Below are 20,827 nucleotides of genomic sequence, written 5' to 3' on the forward strand. Positions count from 1 at the left end.
CAAGCAGGAGACCACCAAGGCACGCATTTCTGAGAATGCCTGCCCGAAGTTTGGGGTATAGAATGAGAAGCTGCGGTTAAAACGGAGGACGAGAAGAGGTGTAAAAGCTCATCGATGGAGGACGAAGAAGGAACCTCTCTAAAAACAGTTAGGTGTGAGTAAAGGTTCCAATTTGCCTGATCAAATTGCCAGCGTGGGATGCGAAGAGGTGGTGAATATGAAGGGGAAGTAAGAATGATTGGGAAATGATCGCTGTCATGTAAGTCCGGGAGAACAGACCAAGTGAAGTCTAATGCGGCGGAGGAAGAGCAGACTGAGAGATCGATGCAAGAGAGAGTGTGAGTCCGAGGATCAAAATGGGTGTGAGTACCTGTATTTAAAACATGGAGGGGGTGGGTGGCAAGAAAAGCCTCTAACTGAATGCCACGGGAATCACAGTGAGACCCCCCCCCAGAGGAAATGGTGGGCATTAAAATCACCAAGTAACAGAATCGGTGGCGGTAATGACGAAACAAGAAAGGCAATATCCGGAATAGATAATGCCCGAGAAGGAGAGAGATATAAAGAACAGAGCGTATACCACCTATGCAAGTGGATACGGGCTGCTGTGTAATGCAGCGAAGTACGAACAAATAGCTGATGGTACGGAATATCAGTGCGTAGAAGAAGGGCACTTTCATTAAAGGTCCCATCAGGAAAAGGATCTGAAGAATACAATAAATTATAGCCTGAGATGGGAGAGATAACAGCAGAGTGTAATTTTGGTTCCTGTAAGCAAACACCAACAGGGGAAAACTGGGAGAGTAACATCTGAAGCTCACCCCGATTACCCCTGAGGCCGCGTATATTCCACTGTAAATAGGCCATGATTGGCAATGATAAAGATACCTGAAATCCGCAGGTAAGGGTTCCTACGGACTAGAGGGGTTAGAAAAGTCCACATGCGGAGGCAGTGGAAAACGTTCAAGCAGTGAAGGAACGGTGCGCTGTGAAGAAAGGAGTTGCGCAGATGGAGCAGAGGAGAGAGAAGGAGCGGAGGGTGGATCAGTGTCCATTGATGGTTTGGTCTCTGCAATATATTCAGAGATTGCTTCAAGTGTTTCGGAATTCAGAGACGTCGTATGGGAGACAATATTGGAAATGGTAGGGGGAGGATGAGTAAAGATTGGAACTGTATTGGACTCTACCAAGGTAGGGGGGGGGGCGAAAGGGTGGAGGGAACTGGAGAAGCGTGGAAGGGGACAGAAGAGGCAGAAACCTGGGAGGTGGCAGAAGAGGAAGAAACTTGGGAGGGAACAGGGGAGGAAGGTACAGTACGAGGAGGAGGGTGAACCTCTACACTTGTAACAGAGCCAGTGAGAGGGGGAGAACCAGGTACAGAGACAGGGAAGGTAAAATGAGGAGGTGGAAGATGGGTAGGAGGTGTTAACGGACCTTTTTTTGACTTTTGAGAAGTAGAGGGACGATTGGGAGGAGGTGTCATACGAGATCTCGTCGCTACTGAGGCTTGTGAGAGAGAACACGAAGAAGCGAGATCAGACTGAGGCGTTGAAGTAGGGACGTCTGAGCCGAGGACAGCAAAAGAATTAGATACAGGAGTGACTATGGGAGAGGTAACCACAGAGGTGGGTGCAGAAGATGGGATACCAGAAGTGGGGGGACGTTTTGAAACACGGGAATAAGAAACACGAGGTAGTCTCCCTTGAAGGCGGAGATGAGAAACTGCCATGGCATAAGGGAGACCTTCTGCCTCTTTGAGGTAACGGATTTCCCGCTCGTTTAAGTAGACTTGACAACGGCGAGAGTACGAAGGGTGAGCCTCATGACAATTAAGGCAAGAGGGAGGTCGATTGCAAGACGTATTAGAATGGTCATCGGCACCACAGACTGGGCATTCGGCGATAGATCTGCAATATTTCGCTGGATGGCCAAATCGCCAGCAATTTCTACACTGTTGCGGTGTAGGGATCACCTTTCGAACTTGTAACCGATGTCCTGCTACATAAACTGAGGATGGGAGTTCACGGCTGTCAAAAGTTAAACGAGCCACATTGCTAGGGTATCGTCTCCGCCCGCGGGCAGGAAGAACATAAGTGTCTACCTTGAGGATTGGGAGATCTTGGAGTTCCAGCTGTTCAAGAATGTCAGTGCCACATGTCTGGAAATTTTGTTGAACTATGGTATGGGGCAGAATGACGGTACCACTACAAGAATTGAGGGAATGATGTTTTTCAATAGTGACAGGAACAGTATCGATATGGGAAAGACGAGAAAGCTCATGAGCCTGGGTAGCATTCTGTACGGTGATGATGCGCGTACCGCTCTTAAGAGCATGAAAAGAAATATCTTTACCAACATGGCGTAGGAGTGCCTTGCCAATACTGTGGTCAGAAAGATAGGCAGTAGAGGAAGTCGGTCGTAAAGTGAAGAATTTAGTCCATTGTGCAGTCTGAAACTGAGTGTGGAAAGGTAGTGAAGGACGTGTCGATCTTTTCTGAGAAGAACGAGAAGGTGGAGAAGTATCATCAGCAGGTAATTGTCGTTGGCGTTTAGGCGTGGGACCAGAGTTGGTCCGACGTGGAACGGGTCGGCGATTCGAAAATTGCCGCACTGTAGAGGGAGAGGCCGGAAGCATAGTCAGAGGAGAGCGAAGGTCAGATAAATCGAAGGAGTCAGTCGAGGCCTCAGTACCTGAAGCGGGTGAGGAAACAGCACCGGCAAGAGGTACAGAGGCATGAGGAGTGTCCGAAGAGTGGTCCAAAGACGAGGCGGGGTCAGAACGGGGTGCGGTATCAAGAAGGGGCCCGGGGGTAGCAGGTTCATGGACTAGGGCTGCCATGGTTAGGTTACTTCTTTCTTTTTGTTTTTAAGAAAAAAAAAGAAAAGAAAATAAAAATAAAAAAAAAGAATAAAAAAAGGGGGGGACCGGGGAGGGATAGTTCCTAGGAGGAATGAAAGGGCCAGAAATCTCCCTCCGCGCCCAAGAGGACCTCAGCACCGCAAGTAGCACAGATGCAGCATGGAACCCGTGCCATACCCTACCCATCATGCCAGTAAACCGGCAATCCGGGATAGCAACCTCACATCTGCCGAGCTACCTCGGTGGACAAAAGAGAGGGCGGCCGGAAATCCGCCACAAAGCATACCTCCTTCGGCCACCACCCCCGGAATCCAAAAGGTGGCTTCCAGAGATACACCCGTCGCCCGAGAGACACCCAAAGCCACCCTCCGGGATACCGGAGAGGGATCGGGACATCCCCAGGCAATCCAGATTCCACGGCAAACTACGCCACCGCCAAGAACCTCAACGGAATGGGATGGACCCCGGTACCCTTTCCCCTACCTAGGAACTAGCGTGCCTGTGGGAAAAAAAAAAAAAAAAAAAAAAAAAGGCCAAAAAGGCAGGGCCAAAGGGAGGGGTGGGGAGGAGGAGGAAGAGGAAAGGAAAAAGGGGAGGATGGGATAGGGAGCGGGGGATTGGGGGGTAATTAGGGGGAGGAAGGGATAGGGAGACAAGAGGGGATTGAAGAGGGGGGGTAATTAGGTTCGGTCTGAGGAAGGAGACCAATATGTTTTACAGGTCTAATTCCTCAGACCAAGAGCCTCTTCACCACGCCAAGGAGACCCCCCAATTTTTGAAGAGGATTTTGCAATATCTCACAATTTTGCAACATGAGTCAATACACAGTGTGTAGGTTGCAAAGTGCTGGTTAGATCACAGTATAAAATTTCACTGAAGTTGGACCAAACACAAAAAAAAAAAATTTAAATCATGTCTAAACTCCTAAAGGTATCATCAGAGTTTGTGGAGTAAATCAGTTGTCAAAAAGTCAATGAGACAGTCCAGATTAAAGGAGGGTCCATCAGCAAGAAGGGAAGGTAAAGAAAGAGCAGCAGGACGGAGACGACGTTGGAGGTAAATTCTGCGTGCTCAGTGATAAAAAGTGGGCAGTCCAACAGCATGTAGCTAACATATACCGGAACCTGACAATTCTCACAGAGAGGAACAGGGCGCCTCTCCACGAGATACCCATGAGTAAGATGAGTGTGGCCGATGCAAAGACAGGAGAGAGTAGTCTCCCAACCTCAACATTGATGACAAGAAGACGGCCAGTAACCAATACTAGGCTCAACAGAATGAAATCTGTTATAGAGCAGATCAGACCAGCATCGTTAAAAACGGGTGCGAAGGTGGGTAGCAATTACAGCAAAATAGTCCGTGAATGGAACACCTCTATATGAACCTGAGAGGTCATGTACCACTGATCACACAGCAGTGCCTGCCTGTTCATTGCCCTGTACATCAACATAACCAGGGACCCAACAAAAAACATCTTTGTGGTTGGTAGAGATACGGCGTAACCAAAGTTGGATACGGAGAACTAGGGGGTGAGGTGTATCAAATTTTCATATACCCTGTAAAGCACTAAGGGAGTCTGAAACAACCACAAATGGTGACACAGGCATAGACGCAATACGGATAAGTGCTGCAAGAATGGCATACAATTCAGAAGTAAAAATGCTAGCCGAGGATAGTAAATGCCTCGCAAGACTGAGAACCATCTGTGTACACTGCGATGGCATGGGAATAAGAGCGGAAGTGGTCAAGAAAGAGAGAGCGGGAAGCTACCGTAGGCAGTTGGGCTTTCGCGCATGGCAGTGAGAAAGAACAGACATGAACAGCTGGAACTTCCCAAGGAGGTAGGGAAAAGTGAGATGCTACATGAACATAGAAAGGTGGTAAGTGAAGGGAAGAAGAGCGAATGTAGGCAAAGAGAAAAGGGGCAGAGTAAACAGGGGCAACGAACAAATAAAGAATGTCTACTAACGTCAGCGACTATTCTATATATGGAAGGATTGCGGAGATCACGAGAGCGCACATAATAGCGAAGGTAATGGGCATCACAGCGATCGGACAAGGATGGAATATTCGTTTCTGCATACTCTCTCAACAGGTGAAGAGCGAAAAGCACCAAGGCATAAACGTAATCCCTGGTGATGGATGGGATTAATAAGGCTAGAGAGTAGCAGGAGAGGCCGTCGAATAGATCTGGTCACCATAATCGAGTTTCGATAAAATTAGGGCTGAATGGAGGTGAAGGAGAGTTCTATGATCAGCTCCCCATAAAAGATGAGCGAGGCTTTTAAGAAGGTTCGGCCGGCTGTGACAAGTTGCCTTCATAGAGGTAATGTGAGGTTTCCAGGATAACCTACGGTCAAACCGTATCACATTCCGGGATACATGAACCATAAAGGTACAATGGACAATCAGAGGTGACAGAACGTCTAATGAAAGTAATTTGGAGAGTTTTAGTACTGGAAAATTTAAACACATGCATTGTGGCTCAATTGGAAAAGTGGTTGACCGCATGCTGGAGAGAAACTGCAATAAGGTGACAGTCAGTGCCTGCACAAGCTACAGTGAAGTCATCAACATAGTGTGATGACCAAATATTGGATAGAAGAGAGGCCAAATCATTTATAGCAAGGAGAAAAAAGTGTTGTGCTCAGAACACATCCCTGGGGGACACCTTCAGCTTCAACAAAGTCCGGGGAGAACATGTTATTAACCCGAACACAGAAATGTCTGTCAGTTAAGAAGTGCTTAACCCTTTCAGGGTCGGCAGGCCCTCTCCTGAACTTGTTCTCAGGGTCAGAAATTTTTCAAAAAAATCTCACGAAATGATAGAGAATCTTTTCCCGATCATAATGACACCAAAAGTACGAAATTTGATGGAAAACTTACGGAATTATGCTCTCGTGAAGGTAGTGGTCTTGACGATGTTTACCCATCGGCAATTTCTCCCACTTTGACCCCTATTTTTGGCCAATTACAATGTACCAGTCGAGAAAAAACAAAACTCCTTCGCTAGAACTCCATTTTTTCTATCGAATGAGTACAAGAAACCACCCATTTACTGATTTCAACTATCCAATAACGTGGTCAGAAATTGGCAATTTTGCCAGAATAAACAAGACAGACACTCCTGGCACTAAAATAGCATTTCCTCTGTTCTCAAAAAAAATAGAAGAATTATGCTATGCAGACTACTGCATTCGTGTAGAAATGGTATAAACAATATCAGCACACTTCTGAAAGAACATTAGACTCACCAGTTGAAGTGTATTGGACGCGCGGCATGATTTGTTTACTTCTGAACTTTGGCAAAAATCGATCATTTCTGCTACTTTGAGCTCAATTTCAAGGTACTTTTCATTGTGAAACCAATCAAAACCATCTCAATTTCCATAATATGTCTTCCATTCTATAAAATGAGACCAGGAAAACTAGAATACAACCATAAATAGCACACAAAAATACACTACAAAGTCACTGTTTTAAACCAAAAACACGGTCTTTTTTTTTCTCATTATGCACTGTGTGCTGCAGGATTTTTTTTATACTGTGCACACTGACCACAGACCCATTCTTTCATATGTAGGCTTACCAGCTTTCTCTCCCTAGATTTGAAGGCGCTAGAATTTATGCGTACTAATACGGCACCAACCCTGGCGTGCAAGCCGTACTGGTATGGCACCAACCCTGAAAGGGTTAAGGAAGGATGGTAGGTTGCCTCGGAGGCCTAAGGAGTGGGCTTGGGTCAAAATATTATACATCCAAGTTGTGTCATATGCCTTCTCAAGGTCAAAAAATTTGGCAATAACTGAGTGGTTATTCGCAAAGGCATTATGAACATACGTATCCATGTGTAGTAAGGGGTCTATGGTAGAACAGCCCTTATGAATGCCATACTGACTAGTGGAGATACTGTTGAGTCTGAATACCACATTAAATGTCGATTTACCAGACTTTCCATCCCCTTGCAAACTGCACTGGCAAGAGCAATGGGATGATAATGGAAGGCATCATGTTCCGTAGTACCCGGTTTGCGGAAAAGGAGAACAATGGTAGATTTCCACAGCTGGGGAAGAACTCCGCATGACCAAATAAGATTAAAGAGTTGTAAGAGGACTGCAAGGGCAGACTGATGTAAATGTTGTAACATCCAGGGACATGGAATAGCTCCTAGGAGGCAAAAAGGGCCGTAAATCCCCCTCTGCACCCAAAAGGACCTCAGCACTGCAAGTAGTGCAGATGCGACATGGGACCCATGCCATACCCTATGGTTCATGCCAGTAAACCAGCAATCCAGAATAACAACCTCACATCTACCGAGCCACCTCAGTGGACAAAAGAGAGGGCGGCTGGACACCTGGAGTTTACCTGGAGAGAGTTCCGGGGGTCAACGCCCCCGCGGCCCGGTCTGTGACTAGGCCTCATTGTGGATCAGAGCCTGATCAACCAGGCTGTTGCTGCTGGATGCACGCAAACGTACGAGCCACAGCCCGGCTGGTCAGGAACCGACTTTAGGTGCCTGTCCAGTGCCAGCTTGAAGACTGCCAGGGGTCTGTTGGTAATCCCCCTTATGTATGCTGGGAGGCAGTTGAACAGTGTTGGGCCCCTGACACTTATTGTATGGTCTCTTAACGTGCTAGTGACACCCCTGCTTTTCACTGGGGGGATGTTGCATCATCTGCCAAGTCTTCTGCTTTTGTAGTGAGTGATTTTCGTGTGCAAGTTCGGTACTAGTCCCTCTAGGATTTTCCAGGTGTATATAATCATGTATCTCTCCCGCCTGCGTTCCAGGGAATACAGGTTTAGGAACCTCAAGCGCTCCCAGTAATTGAGGTGTTTTATCTCCGTTATGCGCGCCGTAAAGGGGGTAAAGGAGGTTTTGTGGGCAAGGGGCTTGGACTTCCAGCAAGCGTGCATGAGCGTGTTAGATAGGAGTGAATGGAGACGAATGATACTTGGGACCTGACGATCTGTTGGAGTGTGAGCAGGGTAATATTTAGTGAAGAGATTCAGGGAAACCGGTTATTTTCATATAGTCGGACTTGAGTCCTGGAAATGGGAAGTACAATGCCTGCACTTTAAAGGAGGGGTTTGGGATATTGGCAGTTTGGAGGGATATGTTGTGTATCTTTATACATATATGCTTCTAAGCTGTTGTATTCTGAGCACCTCTGCAAAAGCAGTGATAATGTGCGAGTGTGGTGAAAGTGTTGAATGATGATGAAAGTATTTTCTTTTTGGGGATTTTCTTTCTTTTTTGGGTCACCCTGCCTCGGTGGGAGACGGCCGACTTGTTGAAAAAAAAAAAAATTAATTATAGGTACAGGTCCGCCATCACAAATCCGGCAATCAGTTATTCGGTACTAATTTTGGCTAGCATAATTTCAAATTTCCAGGGTCACCACACCAACCTGCTGGTACTGTTTGGTGGTGCTACTTGCTGTGTAAGTCACACCCACCACAAAGCACACCTCCTTTGGCTACCACCCCCTGGAATCCGACAGGCAGCCTCCAGAGATGCACTTTTTTTTTTTTTTTTTTAACAAGACAGCCGTCTCCCACCGAAGCAGGGTGACCCAAAAAGAAAGAAAATCCCCAAAAAGAAAATACTTTCATCATTCAACACTTTCACCTCACTCGCACATAATCACTGTTTTTGCAGAGGTGCTCAGAACACAACAGTTTAAAAGCATATACGTATAAAGATGCACAACATATCCCTCCAAACTGCTAATATCCCGAACCCTTCCTTCAGAGTGCAGGCATTGTATTTCCCATTTCCAGGACTCAAGTCCGACTATATGAAAATAACCGGTTTCCCTGAATCCCTTCACTAAATATTACCCTGCTCACACTCCAAAAGCGTCAGGTCCCAAATACCATTCGTCTCCATTCACTCCTATCGAACATGCTCATGCACGCCTGCTGGAAGTCCAAGCCCCTCACCCACAAAACCTCCCTTACCCCTTCCCTCCAACCTTTTCGAAGACGACCCCTACCCAGCCTTCCTTCCCCTACAGGTTTATACGCTCTCCAAGTCATTCTACTTTGATCCATTCTCTCTAAATGACCAAACCACCTCAACAACCCCTCTTCAGCCCTGACTAATACTTTTATTAACTCCACACCTTCTCCTAATTTCCACACTCCGAATTTTCTCCATAATATTTACACCACACATTGCCCTTAGACAGGACATCACTGCCTCCAACCGCCTCCTCGCTGTTGCATTCACAACCCAAGCTTCACGCCCATTTAAGTGTTGGTACTACTATATTTTCATACATTCCCTTCTTTGCCTCCATAGATAACGTTTTTTTGTCTCCACATATACCTCAACGCACCACTCGCCTTTTTTCCTTCATCAATTCTATGATTAGCCTCATCCTTCATAAATCCATCCGCCGACACATCAACCCCCAAGTATCTGAAAACATTCACTTCTTCCATACTCCTCCTCCCCAATTTGATATCCATTTTTTCTTTATCTAAATCATTTGATACCCTCATCACCTTACTCTTTTCTATGTTCACTTTCAACTTTCTACCTTTACACACACTCCCTAACTCATCCACTAACCTTTGCAATTTTTCTTTAGAATCTCCCATAAGCACAGTATCATCAGCAAAAAGCAACCATGTTAATTCTCATTTTGTATTAATTCCCCATAATTTAATCCCACCCCTCTCCTAAACACCCTAGCATTTACTTCTTTTACAACCCCATTGGGACATTCCCAGGTGATCCAGATTCCACAGCAAACTACACCACCACCAAGGACCTCAACGGAATGGGATGGACCCCGGTATCCTTCCCCCTACCTAGGAACTAGATTGCCTGAGGGAAGAATCCCAAAGGCCGAATAGAGGAAGGGAATAGAGGAAGGGAATAGGGGAGGGATGGGGTGGAAGAAAGAAAAGAGGGAGGAGGAGGAAAGGAAAAAAGGGAGGAGGAGGAAAGGAAAAGGGAGGAGGAGGAGGAAAGGAAAAAAGGGAGGAGGAGGAAGAGGAAAGGAAAAAAGGGAGGAGGAAAGGAAAAAAGGGAGGAGGAGGAAGAAAGGAAAAGAGAGAGGAGGAGGAAGAAAGAAAAAAAAGGGAGGAGGAAAGTTAAAAAAGGAGGATGGGATGGGGTAGGGGGTTTTGGGGGGTAATTAGGTTTGGTCTGAGGAAGGATACCTAAAGGTCTAATTCCTCAGACCAAGAGCCTCTTCACCACGCCAAGGAGCCCCCCTTGAACAGGTAGTAAATGTTACAATTCAAAATCAATATTTCGAACAAAATTTAACTCACCTTATTAGTTGGAGCAGGAATAGGTTCAGAAAAACCAAAGAATGGCAGAGCTAAATTAACAAAGCCATTCTTGAATCTTTCTAGTTTATTGTGACCTTGAACTAGTTTGATGAGCTCCAAACATACAAGCCCAGAGATCAGTGCAGTAGTGGTGGCAATAGCAGGAATAATCTTGCCTGCAATCAACTTGCTCTTGTGACGATCAGCAGGGGCAATATCATAGTTTTCTGCACGTAGGTTAGATGCAGCAACAATGAAATCCATGTGGAAGTTCGTGTCATCATCTTTTTCAAATTCAAGTGGAGAGAGCTTAAGAGTACCTAAACTACTAGATGGTGGAATAGCTGCCTGAAGATTAGAAAGTCTCTCACTGTCTACTTGATTACTCTGAGCCTCCGCCTCAGCATCCGTGACAGCAATTTTAACACCTGATCTAGGAACAAACTCTGGAATATTAATTTTACTAACCATGTCAGCAATTGCCTGACGATCACGTACTTGGGTTAGGCCATATACAACTGCCTTCAAGTTAGCAGCTGCAACAATATAATCTAGATGCAATTCATTATTAACATCAAATGCAAGAGCATGAGGGCATCTCTTTGGACCAGACCAGAATGGTTCTCCACTAGATGTTGTTTGTTCTTTAGGGAAGTTATGAAGAAGTTGTACTATCTGATTGTGATACTGTTCAGCAAAATGTTTCCGGGCCCAAAGTACACAATCCTCAAATGATTGTGGTCGATCATCCACTAAAGCACGCTTAACACTGTCAAGTGTCTCCATGGGCTGAGAGCCTGGTAGCTTCAATGCTCTTTCCATAAACCTAGGATCTTGAAGGTACTGTGCAGCATTTTCAGCTGCTTGCCGAAACTCTCCCTCAAACATGTCACGAGCCCACTGAAGTGTGTGCTCAATAGCATTAGGGAAGTTCTTTAAAGTACAAATTGGAATTGACTTCTCTGGAGGGTCTTGTGAAGAACCATAGGACTCTGTCAGATGTGGTACTACAACTTGAACATTGCCTTTAGTTCCCAAGGTGCCAGATTCTAGAAGAGGTTTGCGGTAGTACACACAACGTCTGTCCATGTACAGACGAGCTTCCACATTATCAAGGGCATTTGCAACACCGTCTAAAGGCTCAAAGAAACTATCATCATACACACTTTCAGTTTCCGGACCCACTCTATTTTGATGGGCAATAATGTTTACAGCAGGGTTCATGTTCTTTACTGCTGCAGCAGCTTTGTCTGCTTTAGGTTGCTGAACATCCCGTGGACGGAAAAGGAATTGCCTATTCAGATTACTTTTTTCAATTAGATCCATATCAGTGATAACAATCTTGCCTCCCTCACCAGCACCAAGTCCCAACATAGCAAAGTTCTTCAATAATTCACATCCAATGGCACCAGCACCAACCACAAAGTACTTTTGGCTACCTAAGATCTTCTGAAACTCCTGCCCAAAGATGGCGATTTGAGTATCATACCGGCTGCCAGATGGGGAACAAACAGTTTCATTAAGAACTGATATGTCTTCTGGAAGACACTCAAGGGCATCAAAATACAACCACTGTTTAATAGGATTAAATTTTCCTGAGCATGCTTTCATTACTTCCTGTGCCACTATTCCACCAATCACAGCATCAATGGGTGCAAAACCACCAGACGAAACCTTAGCAAACTGCTCAACCAGATTTTCATCAAAATCAACCACCTTGGCAGGGCTGGCAGAATTGATATCCTTGAAAAGATTCAAGAAAGCTACAGAATCATCTTCATTCCATGGCTTAGGTGCTCTCCCCTTCTGCTTTATATAGGCATGCAAAGTCTGAAAAGCAATGTGTAGTGTCCCAGGTCGATCAAATTTGGCAAAATCTGTCACAATAAATTCTGGTTCATTCATGGAGTCTTCCATAGCCTTGAAGTTCACTTTTTGAGGCATCTTCACTTGGGTGACAATGCCACCACGAATGTAGTCAGAGTACTGTGTGGTGTCCCCAACACTAAAGGTGAATGGTCCCAATACCTGTAAAAATATGTTTAATGATAATTTGGACTGCTTATACATTAGATTATTATTGCATTTAGGGAGGAGCGCTAAAGTTGTAAAGGTCATATAGTGCGGGGGGGGGGGGGGGGGGAGTTATCAGGTTCACTCCAAGGAAAAATAAGATTGGTCAATTCATAAAAATTACAGTACCTTGAAAGTTCACAATATAGGTAATGATACATTTTGCTTATCAAAACCCAAGCTAATTAGTGAGAATATGTAACTGATGTTAGTACTCATGGTAATAATCAAGCAGTTAGTGAACAGGTGTATCTGATATCACAAACAGACAAGACAAACTAAAGGTTCAGCATGGATATTAATGGTGACTCGGGCAACAAATCAACACATGGGTATAAAGACAATACAGAGAAAGTCTTTATTTTAAACTGTATTGCCCAGGAATTAATTTTATTTATTTTTTTTTATTATCACACTGGCCGATTCCCACCAAGGCAGGGTGGCCCGAAAAAGAAAAACTTTCACCATCATTCACTCCATCACTGTCTTGCCAGAAGGGTGCTTTACACTACAGTTTTTAAACTGCAACATTAACACCCGTCCTTCAGAGTGCAGGCACTGTACAGTACTTCCCATCTCCAGGACTCAAGTCCGGCCTGCCGGTTTCCCTGAATCCCTTCATAAATGTTACTTTGCTCACACTCCAACAGCACGTCAAGTATTAAAAACCATTTGTCTCCATTCACTCCTATCAAACACGCTCATGCATGCCTGCTGGAAGTCCAAGCCCCTCGCACACAAAACCTCCTTTACCCCCTCCCTCCAACCTTTCCTAGGCCGACCCCTACCCCGCCTTCCTTCCACTACAGACTGATACACTCTTGAAGTCACTCTTGTTTTGCTCCATTCTCTCTACATGTCCGAACCACCTCAACAACCCTTCCTCAGCCCTCTGGACAACAGTTTTGGTAATCCCGCACCTCCTCCTAACTTCCAAACTACGAATTCTCTGCATTATATTCACACCACACATTGCCCTCAGACATGACATCTCCACTGCCTCCAGCCTTCTCGCTGCAACATTCATCACCCATGCTTCACACCCATATAAGAGCGTTGGTAAAACTATACTCTCATACATTCCCCTCTTTGCCTCCAAGGACAAAGTTCTTTGTCTCCACAGACTCCTAAGTGCACCACTCACCCTTTTCCCCTCATCAATTCTATGATTCACCTCATCTTTCATAGACCCATCCGCTGACACGTCCACTCCCAAATATCTGAATACATTCACCTCCTCCATACTCTCTCCCTCCAATCTGATATCCAATCTTTCATCACCTAATCTTTTTGTTATCCTCATAACCTTACTCTTTCCTGTATTCACTTTTAATTTTCTTCTTTTGCACAACCTACCAAATTCATCCACCAATCTCTGCAACTTCTCTTCAGAATCTCCCAAGAGCACAGTGTCATCAGCAAAGAGCAACTGTGACAACTCCCACTTTATATGTGATTCTTTATCTTTTAACTCCACGCCTTTTGCCAAGACCCTCGCATTTACTTCTCTTACAACCCCATCTATAAATATATTAAACAACCATGGTGACATCACACATCCTTGTCTAAGGCCTACTTTTACTGGGAAATAATTTCCCTCTTTCCTACATACTCTAACTTGAGCTTCACTATCCTCGTAAAAACTCTTCACTGCTTTCAGTAACCTACCTCCTACACCATACACCTGCAACATCTGCCACATTGATCCCCTATCCACCCTGTCATACGCCTTTTCCAAATCCATAAATGCCACAAAGACCTCTTTAGCCTTATCTAAATACTGTTCACTTATGTTTCACTGTAAACACCTGGTCCACACACCCCCTACCTTTCCTAAAGCCTCCTTGTTCATCTGCTATCGGAAAGGAATGGGGGTGTGTGTACCAGGTGTTTACAGTGAAACATAAGTGAACAGTATTTAGATAAGGCTAAAGAGGTCTTTGTGGCATTTATGGATTTGGAAAAGGCATATGACAGGGTGGATAGGGGGGCAATGTGGCAGATGTTGCAGGTGTATGGTGTAGGAGGTAGGTTACTGAAAGCAGTGAAGTTTTTTTACGAGGATAGTGAGGCTCAAGTTAGAGTATGTAGGAAATTATTTCCGAGAATTAATTTTATCAAGACTTTATAAAGCTCAACCCTGAGTAAAACATTTTATAATATAAATGCTTGCCCTGCACATGCTCCTAAGCCTATTGATACCAATATATAAACATAATGATACCAATATATAAACATACTGATACCAATATATAAACATACTGATACCAATATATAAACATACTGATACCAATATATAAACATACTGATACCAATATATAAACCTACTCACACCAATATATAAACCTATTGATACCAATATATAAACCTATTGATACCAATATATTGAGTATAATATTTGAATTTTTTTTAACACGCTGGCCGTCTCCCACCGAGGCAGGGCGACCCGAAAAAGAGACTCTTCATCATCATTCACACTATCATTGTCTTGCCAGAAGCATGCACATATGACAGTTCAGATGTCCCTCCATAATGTTGGATACAGGAATTTAAAATGGTTAAAGTGCACTTGCCTTTATCTTGAGAGGTTTGCAACCATTAAGTTCCGTCATTCCTTGCACTTCAGAGAATGTTACATAATCTCCATCCTCGAGTCCGTGTCGGGATTCATCCAGGCAGGTAACAACACTACTTTCCTAAATGCAATAAGAAAATATATAAAAAAATTATGTTATACTTAAACATGACCATAGTGACAATGCTAATGACATGATTACGAAATCTTATGTAGCTTTACTGCTGTTTAAAATCATATAATAGTGTAATAATTACCCACTGCATTATGAAATCCAAAAGGTTCTCACACATACTTCTAAACCAAACCCTTCCAGCCACATCTTAATGTACATTACTCCTTCATTCTCAGACATGAGGATATCCTAGCCAACACACACTCATTGAAATCCTATCTTAATGGGCATTTGCAATCTTATTCTTCATAATCTCTACACCAAAAACTAATGCACGTACAGTTACACCACCAATTTTACAACACTCTTGGTTCTAGACCAAGTGAGGTCACAATAATTCAAGAATACATCTCTGATCCACCATGGTCTGCTGAAAAATTAAATGAAGCCTACTGCTCTGACACACACACTCTTCTTGGCTATTTTTTTAATATTTCATCCAATCAAAGTTGTTTTATGTGCTTTGATCTTTCCCAGTGTAATTTTTCACGCATCAAATAAAAATTCATTAGCTCCTGTTCTGCCACAAAGCCCTCTTGATTAATTCACCACTAAATTAACTCATCAGTAGCTCTGGCTATTGACAAGTTACTTGTGCAGTAAGGCCCCGCTTTACGGCGTTTCGCCTTACGGCATTCCGCTAATATGGCAATGACAAATTATGACCAAAATTTGCTATATGGCAAGCGGTCTTTCAAATACGGCGCCCCCCCACCCGGTTTGTTTACATTTTCCGTGACCTCATCTACTATGTCAGGAAACTTTCCAAAATTTAAAGTATTTTAAAGTTACTGCATATTTTATATGTACTCTCATAATCATACTTAAGTGTACCTGTACCTAAATATACTTACACATTGTGTTGGTATGCAGGTACACATTAAAATTGTAAAGTCTCTCTCTACTCATGATGCCAATACTACGTAATAATAATCACTCTTGGGCACACTAAATGTCTTATTTTACATCAATATAGGCATTTTCATTAATCCATCTATGATATTTTCCTCAAAATTATATATGAAACCCATTACATAGCATATAAACATGATACATACACTCACAGAATAAAAATTGACGTAAATATGAGACTTGTTTACAAAGCGGTTGTGTAGGTAGTGTCGGACGAATTACGTTTTCTCTAGTCAAACTGGGGGATACCTGTAGAAAAATATTCTTTTCGTATGCCTTTACTCTATATATAGCAATTCACGACCCTTGTGGGTTTAGTGCTTTTTATAATAATAATAATAACAACAACAAATAATAAATAAAAAATAATAATTAATTATTATTATTATTATTATCTTCATTCACTCTAAAAATGGTGTGTTGCTGTTTGTTTATTCTGAACTAACTTGTACACAATATAAGAGTATTTGTATTGTGAGGTAATTATTATTATAATAAAAAAATATTGCAGTGAATGTTTTACAAACTCTTACAAATGGACGTGAATGAACTAAAAGTAGACACACATTAATACACATTTATTTCGCCTGACCAAGTGATCGTCCACTACCTGTTCAGTTTGTGTTCTTACATTGTCTCAACTCTATCTCGTTCTCTCTCTCGTTTACTCTTTCGTTAACTAGTTGGCTCTCATTGACGATGGCGTCTAAGGTTAGCTGTGATAAAAAGAGAAGTTGTAAGCCTCTTGCTTTAAGTGCCAAGTTAGAGGATGATGGTGTGCAATTCTGAATTCATTCAATAAACACCCTGCCACTCACCTCTCACACATTAATATTAATATTTTAAGGTAAGTAATAAGTGTACTCTGTGTGTATCTTACCTTTTATTGTGTTTTTAATGCCTATTTATATTGCTAACTTAATATAAGTTAGTGTAAACTTGATGTCTGGCATTTATTGCATTTTTTTTTTTTTTTGTTTTTTTTTAACAAGTCGGCCGCCTCCCACCGAGGCAGGGTGACCCAAAAAAGAAAGAAAATCCCCAAAAAGAAAATACTTTCATCATCATTCAACACTTTCACCACACTCGCACATTATCACTGTTTTTGCAGAGGTGCTCAGAATACAAAAGTTTAGAAGCATATACATGTAAAGATACACAACATATCCCTCCAAACTGCCAATATCCCAAACCCCTCCTTTAAAGTGCAGGCATTGTACTTCCCATTTCCAGGAATCAAGTCCGACTATATGAAAATAACCGGTTTCCCTGAATCCCTTCACTAAATATTACCCTGCTCACACTCCAACAGATCGTCAGGTCCCAAGTACCATTCGTCTCCATTCACTCCTATCTAACACGCTCACGCACGCTTGCTGGAAGTCCAAGCCCCTTGCCCACAAAACCTCCTTTACCGCCTCTCTCCAACCCTTTCGAGGACGACCCCTACCCCGCCTTCCTTCCCCTATAGATTTATATGCTTTCCATGTCATTCTACTTTGATCCGTTCTCTCTAAATGACCAAACCACCTCAACAACCCCTCTTCTGCCCTCTTGACTACTTTTATTAACTCCACACCTTTTCCTAATTTCCACACTCCGAATTTTCTGCATAATATTTACAACACACATTGCCCTTAAACAGGACATCGCCACTGCCTCCAACCGTCTCCTCGCTGCTGCATTTACCACCCAAGCTTCACACCCATATAAGAATGTTGGTACTACTATACTTTCATAACATTCCCTTCTTTGCCTCCATAGATAACGTTTTTTGACTCCACATATACCTCAACGCACCACTCACCTTTTTTCCCTCATCAATTCTATGATTAACCTCATCCTTCATAAATCCATCCGCCAACACGTCAACTCCCAAGTATCTGAAAACATTCACTTCTTCCATACTCCTCCTCCCCAATTTGATATCCAATTTTTCTTTATCTAAATCATTTGACACCCTCATCACCTTACTCTTTTCTATGTTCACTTTCAACTTTCTACCTTTACACACATTCCCAAAACTCATCCACTAACCTTTTCAATTTTTCTTTAGAATCTCCCATAAGCACAGTATCATCAGCAAAAAGTAACTGTCAATTCCCATTTTGAATTTGATTCCCCATAATTTAATCCCACCCCTCTCCCGAACACCCTAGCATTTACTTCCTTTACAACCCCATCTATAAATATATTAAACAACCATGGTGACATTACACATCCCTGTCTAAGACCTACTTTTACCGGGAAGTATTCTCCCTCTCTTCTACACACCCTAACCTGAGCCTCACTATCCTCAAAAACTCTACAGCATTTAATAACTTACCACCTATTCCATATACTTGCAACATCTGCCACATTGCTCCTCTATCCACTCTATCATATGCCTTTTCTAAATCCATAAATGCAATAAAAACTTCCCTACCTTTATCTAAATACTGTTCACATATATGCTTCAATGTAAACACTTGATCTACACATCCCCTACCCACTCTGAAACCTCCTTGCTCATCCGCAATCCTACATTCTGTCTTACCTCTAATTCTTTCAATTATAACCCTGCCGTACACTTTTTCTGGTATACTCAGTAAACTTATTCCTCTATAATTTTTACAGTCTCTTTTGTCCCCTTTCCCTTTATATAAAGGGACTATACATGCTCTCCGCCAATCCCTAGGTACCTTCCCCTCTTTCATACATTTATTAAACAAAAGTACCAACCACTTAAACACTATATTCCCCCCTGCTTTTAACATTTGTCATGATCCCATCAGTTCCAGCTGCTTTACCCCCTTTCATTTTACGTAATGCCTCACGTACCTCCACCACACTTACATTCTGCTCTTCTTCACTCCTAAAAGATGGTATACCTCCCTGACCAGTGCATGAAATTACTGCCTCTCTTTCTTCCTTAACATTTAAAAGTTCCTCAAAATATTCTTGCCATCTACCTAATACCTCCATCTCCCCATCTACTAACTCCCCTACTCTGTTTTTAACTGACAAATCCATACTTTCCCTAGGCTTTCTTAACTTGTTTAACTCACTCCAAAATTTTTTCTTATTTTCATTAAAATTTCTTGACAGTGCCTCTCCCACTATCATCTGCTCTCCTTTTGCACTCTCTCACCACTCTCTTTACCTTTCTTTTACTCTCCATATACTCTGCTCTTCTTATAACACTTCTGCTTGGTAAAAACCTCTCATAAGCTACCTTTTTCTCTTTTATCACACCCTTTACTTCATCATTCCACCAATCACTCCTCTTTCCTCCTGCCCCCACCCTCCTATAACCACAAACTTCTGCCCCACATTCTAATACTGCATTTTTAAAACTATTCCAACCCTCTTCAACCCCCCCCACTACTCATCTTTGCACTATTTTGTGTGTGCTCTGATAATATTTGTGGAGCTGTGTGGTAGCCGGGTGGAGGGACAACATTACGTTTTCTCTGCTCAGCCATCAGAGAAAATGTGTATGAATCTGCATTTGGCCCAGCCACTCCCTCACTCCGCTTTTGTTTACAATTTTCGGCATGAATTATTCATTACTTCTACCTTCGTTTATGATGGCATCTAAACGTAGTTGTTAGAAATGATTAAATTCAGTGAACAAGGCATGTCGATGTTAATAATATGGCTCTGGGCCACAGTGTAGGTAGCCGGTAGGTGTAGCCCAGGCAGGCTACACCTACCAGCTACCTACACTGACTTCCTACAAATAAATACTACTCACCTCTCTTCCTATATTAAGACTACACATATTTTAAGGTAAATAATGAGTGTACTGTATGTGTATTTTACCTCTCTGGGATGTTTTAAATATCGTATATTAAGTATGAGACGGGGAGCCAGGGTTACCTACACCTGGGCTACCTGCACCCGACTTCCTACAAGTAAGTACTACTCGCCTCTCTCCCTACATTAAGATTACAAATACTTTAAGATAAGTAATGAATTTACTGTGAATGTATTTTACTTTGTGTGTTTTTAATGCCTGGTTCTATTACTAACTTAATATAATTTAGTGTAAACTTGTTGTCTGGCATTTACATGCATTTATAAATGGAAAAAATGGCGTTCTGCCTTCAGGCGATGTCTGCTTTCCGGCGACAGCCTGGAACCTAACCCGCCATATAAGTGGGGCCCTACTGTATAGTTATTAACCCTAGGCATAGCTAGGATTAACTGTTAGAAAAATCCACTAAGAACTGCACAAACCAAGAATCACAAACAACTGCAGTGTGAACAATACAAGCGAGCACACACCACAGTCACCATCTGTGGCCACCCAGTAAATTAGTCTGGGAAAAAAAGTACTTTTAATTTTGTCCAAACTAAAAGAGGAGTTAGACCAACCACTGCCACTAAATCAGGATTGCACCTGTATTATTTTACCTTGCTCTATAAGCCCCATGTCTTTAGTCTTTTAATCACCACATGCCATTCCAGTCAATGTAACAAGTGAATCAGACACATACGAACCATGAACAATGACAATGAAGAGCATGTATTGTATACTCACCTCCTTTGTTATACCAGCAACCATGGCAGACACTGGGTTCTCACCATTGTTGTCCACTACTTCAAAGTTCTTACCAAAGTCACAGAAAATCTGGCCAAACAAGCCTTTAGTTGAGGCGACGATGAAAGCAATGTCATTTGCATGACATACTGTTGATACACGTAACTGCTCATCCAATGTAGAATCTGATAAAATATTCTATATATTATAAATGTGCAAAGATGATAATCTTTCACTTTTTTCACTAAAAATGTGATAAAAGCTAGCTAAAGGCCAACCAAAAATATATTCATAAAAAAAAATAAAGTATAATGAATGACTTGTTTCATATGTATACACTATGTAATCTGAAAAATTTTAAAAAATCATAAGTTAAATCAAAACTGCAAATATAAAGTAGCCAGTATTATAAACCGACAT

General features: G+C 42.6%; 1 protein-coding gene across 7 annotated transcripts in view; it reads right to left on the minus strand.

Moving 5' to 3' along the window:
- Nucleotides 1-20,827, minus strand: part of Uba1 (ubiquitin-like activating enzyme 1) — an 81,713-nt gene that overhangs the window by 6,136 nt on the left and 54,750 nt on the right. For all 7 annotated transcript variants that reach the window (XM_053783282.2, XM_053783287.2, XM_053783283.2 and 4 more), the window contains 3 exons: nucleotides 20,408-20,592; nucleotides 14,794-14,916; nucleotides 10,148-12,175 (listed from right to left, as the gene is read on the minus strand). In XM_053783282.2, the coding sequence (XP_053639257.1) occupies nucleotides 10,148-12,175; nucleotides 14,794-14,916; nucleotides 20,408-20,592 (2,336 nt within the window). The remainder of the gene's footprint in view (nucleotides 1-10,147; nucleotides 12,176-14,793; nucleotides 14,917-20,407; nucleotides 20,593-20,827) is intronic.

This window comes from Cherax quadricarinatus, chromosome 57, assembly GCF_038502225.1.
Source record: "Cherax quadricarinatus isolate ZL_2023a chromosome 57, ASM3850222v1, whole genome shotgun sequence".
In the NCBI taxonomy this organism is placed as follows: domain Eukaryota; kingdom Metazoa; phylum Arthropoda; class Malacostraca; order Decapoda; family Parastacidae; genus Cherax; species Cherax quadricarinatus.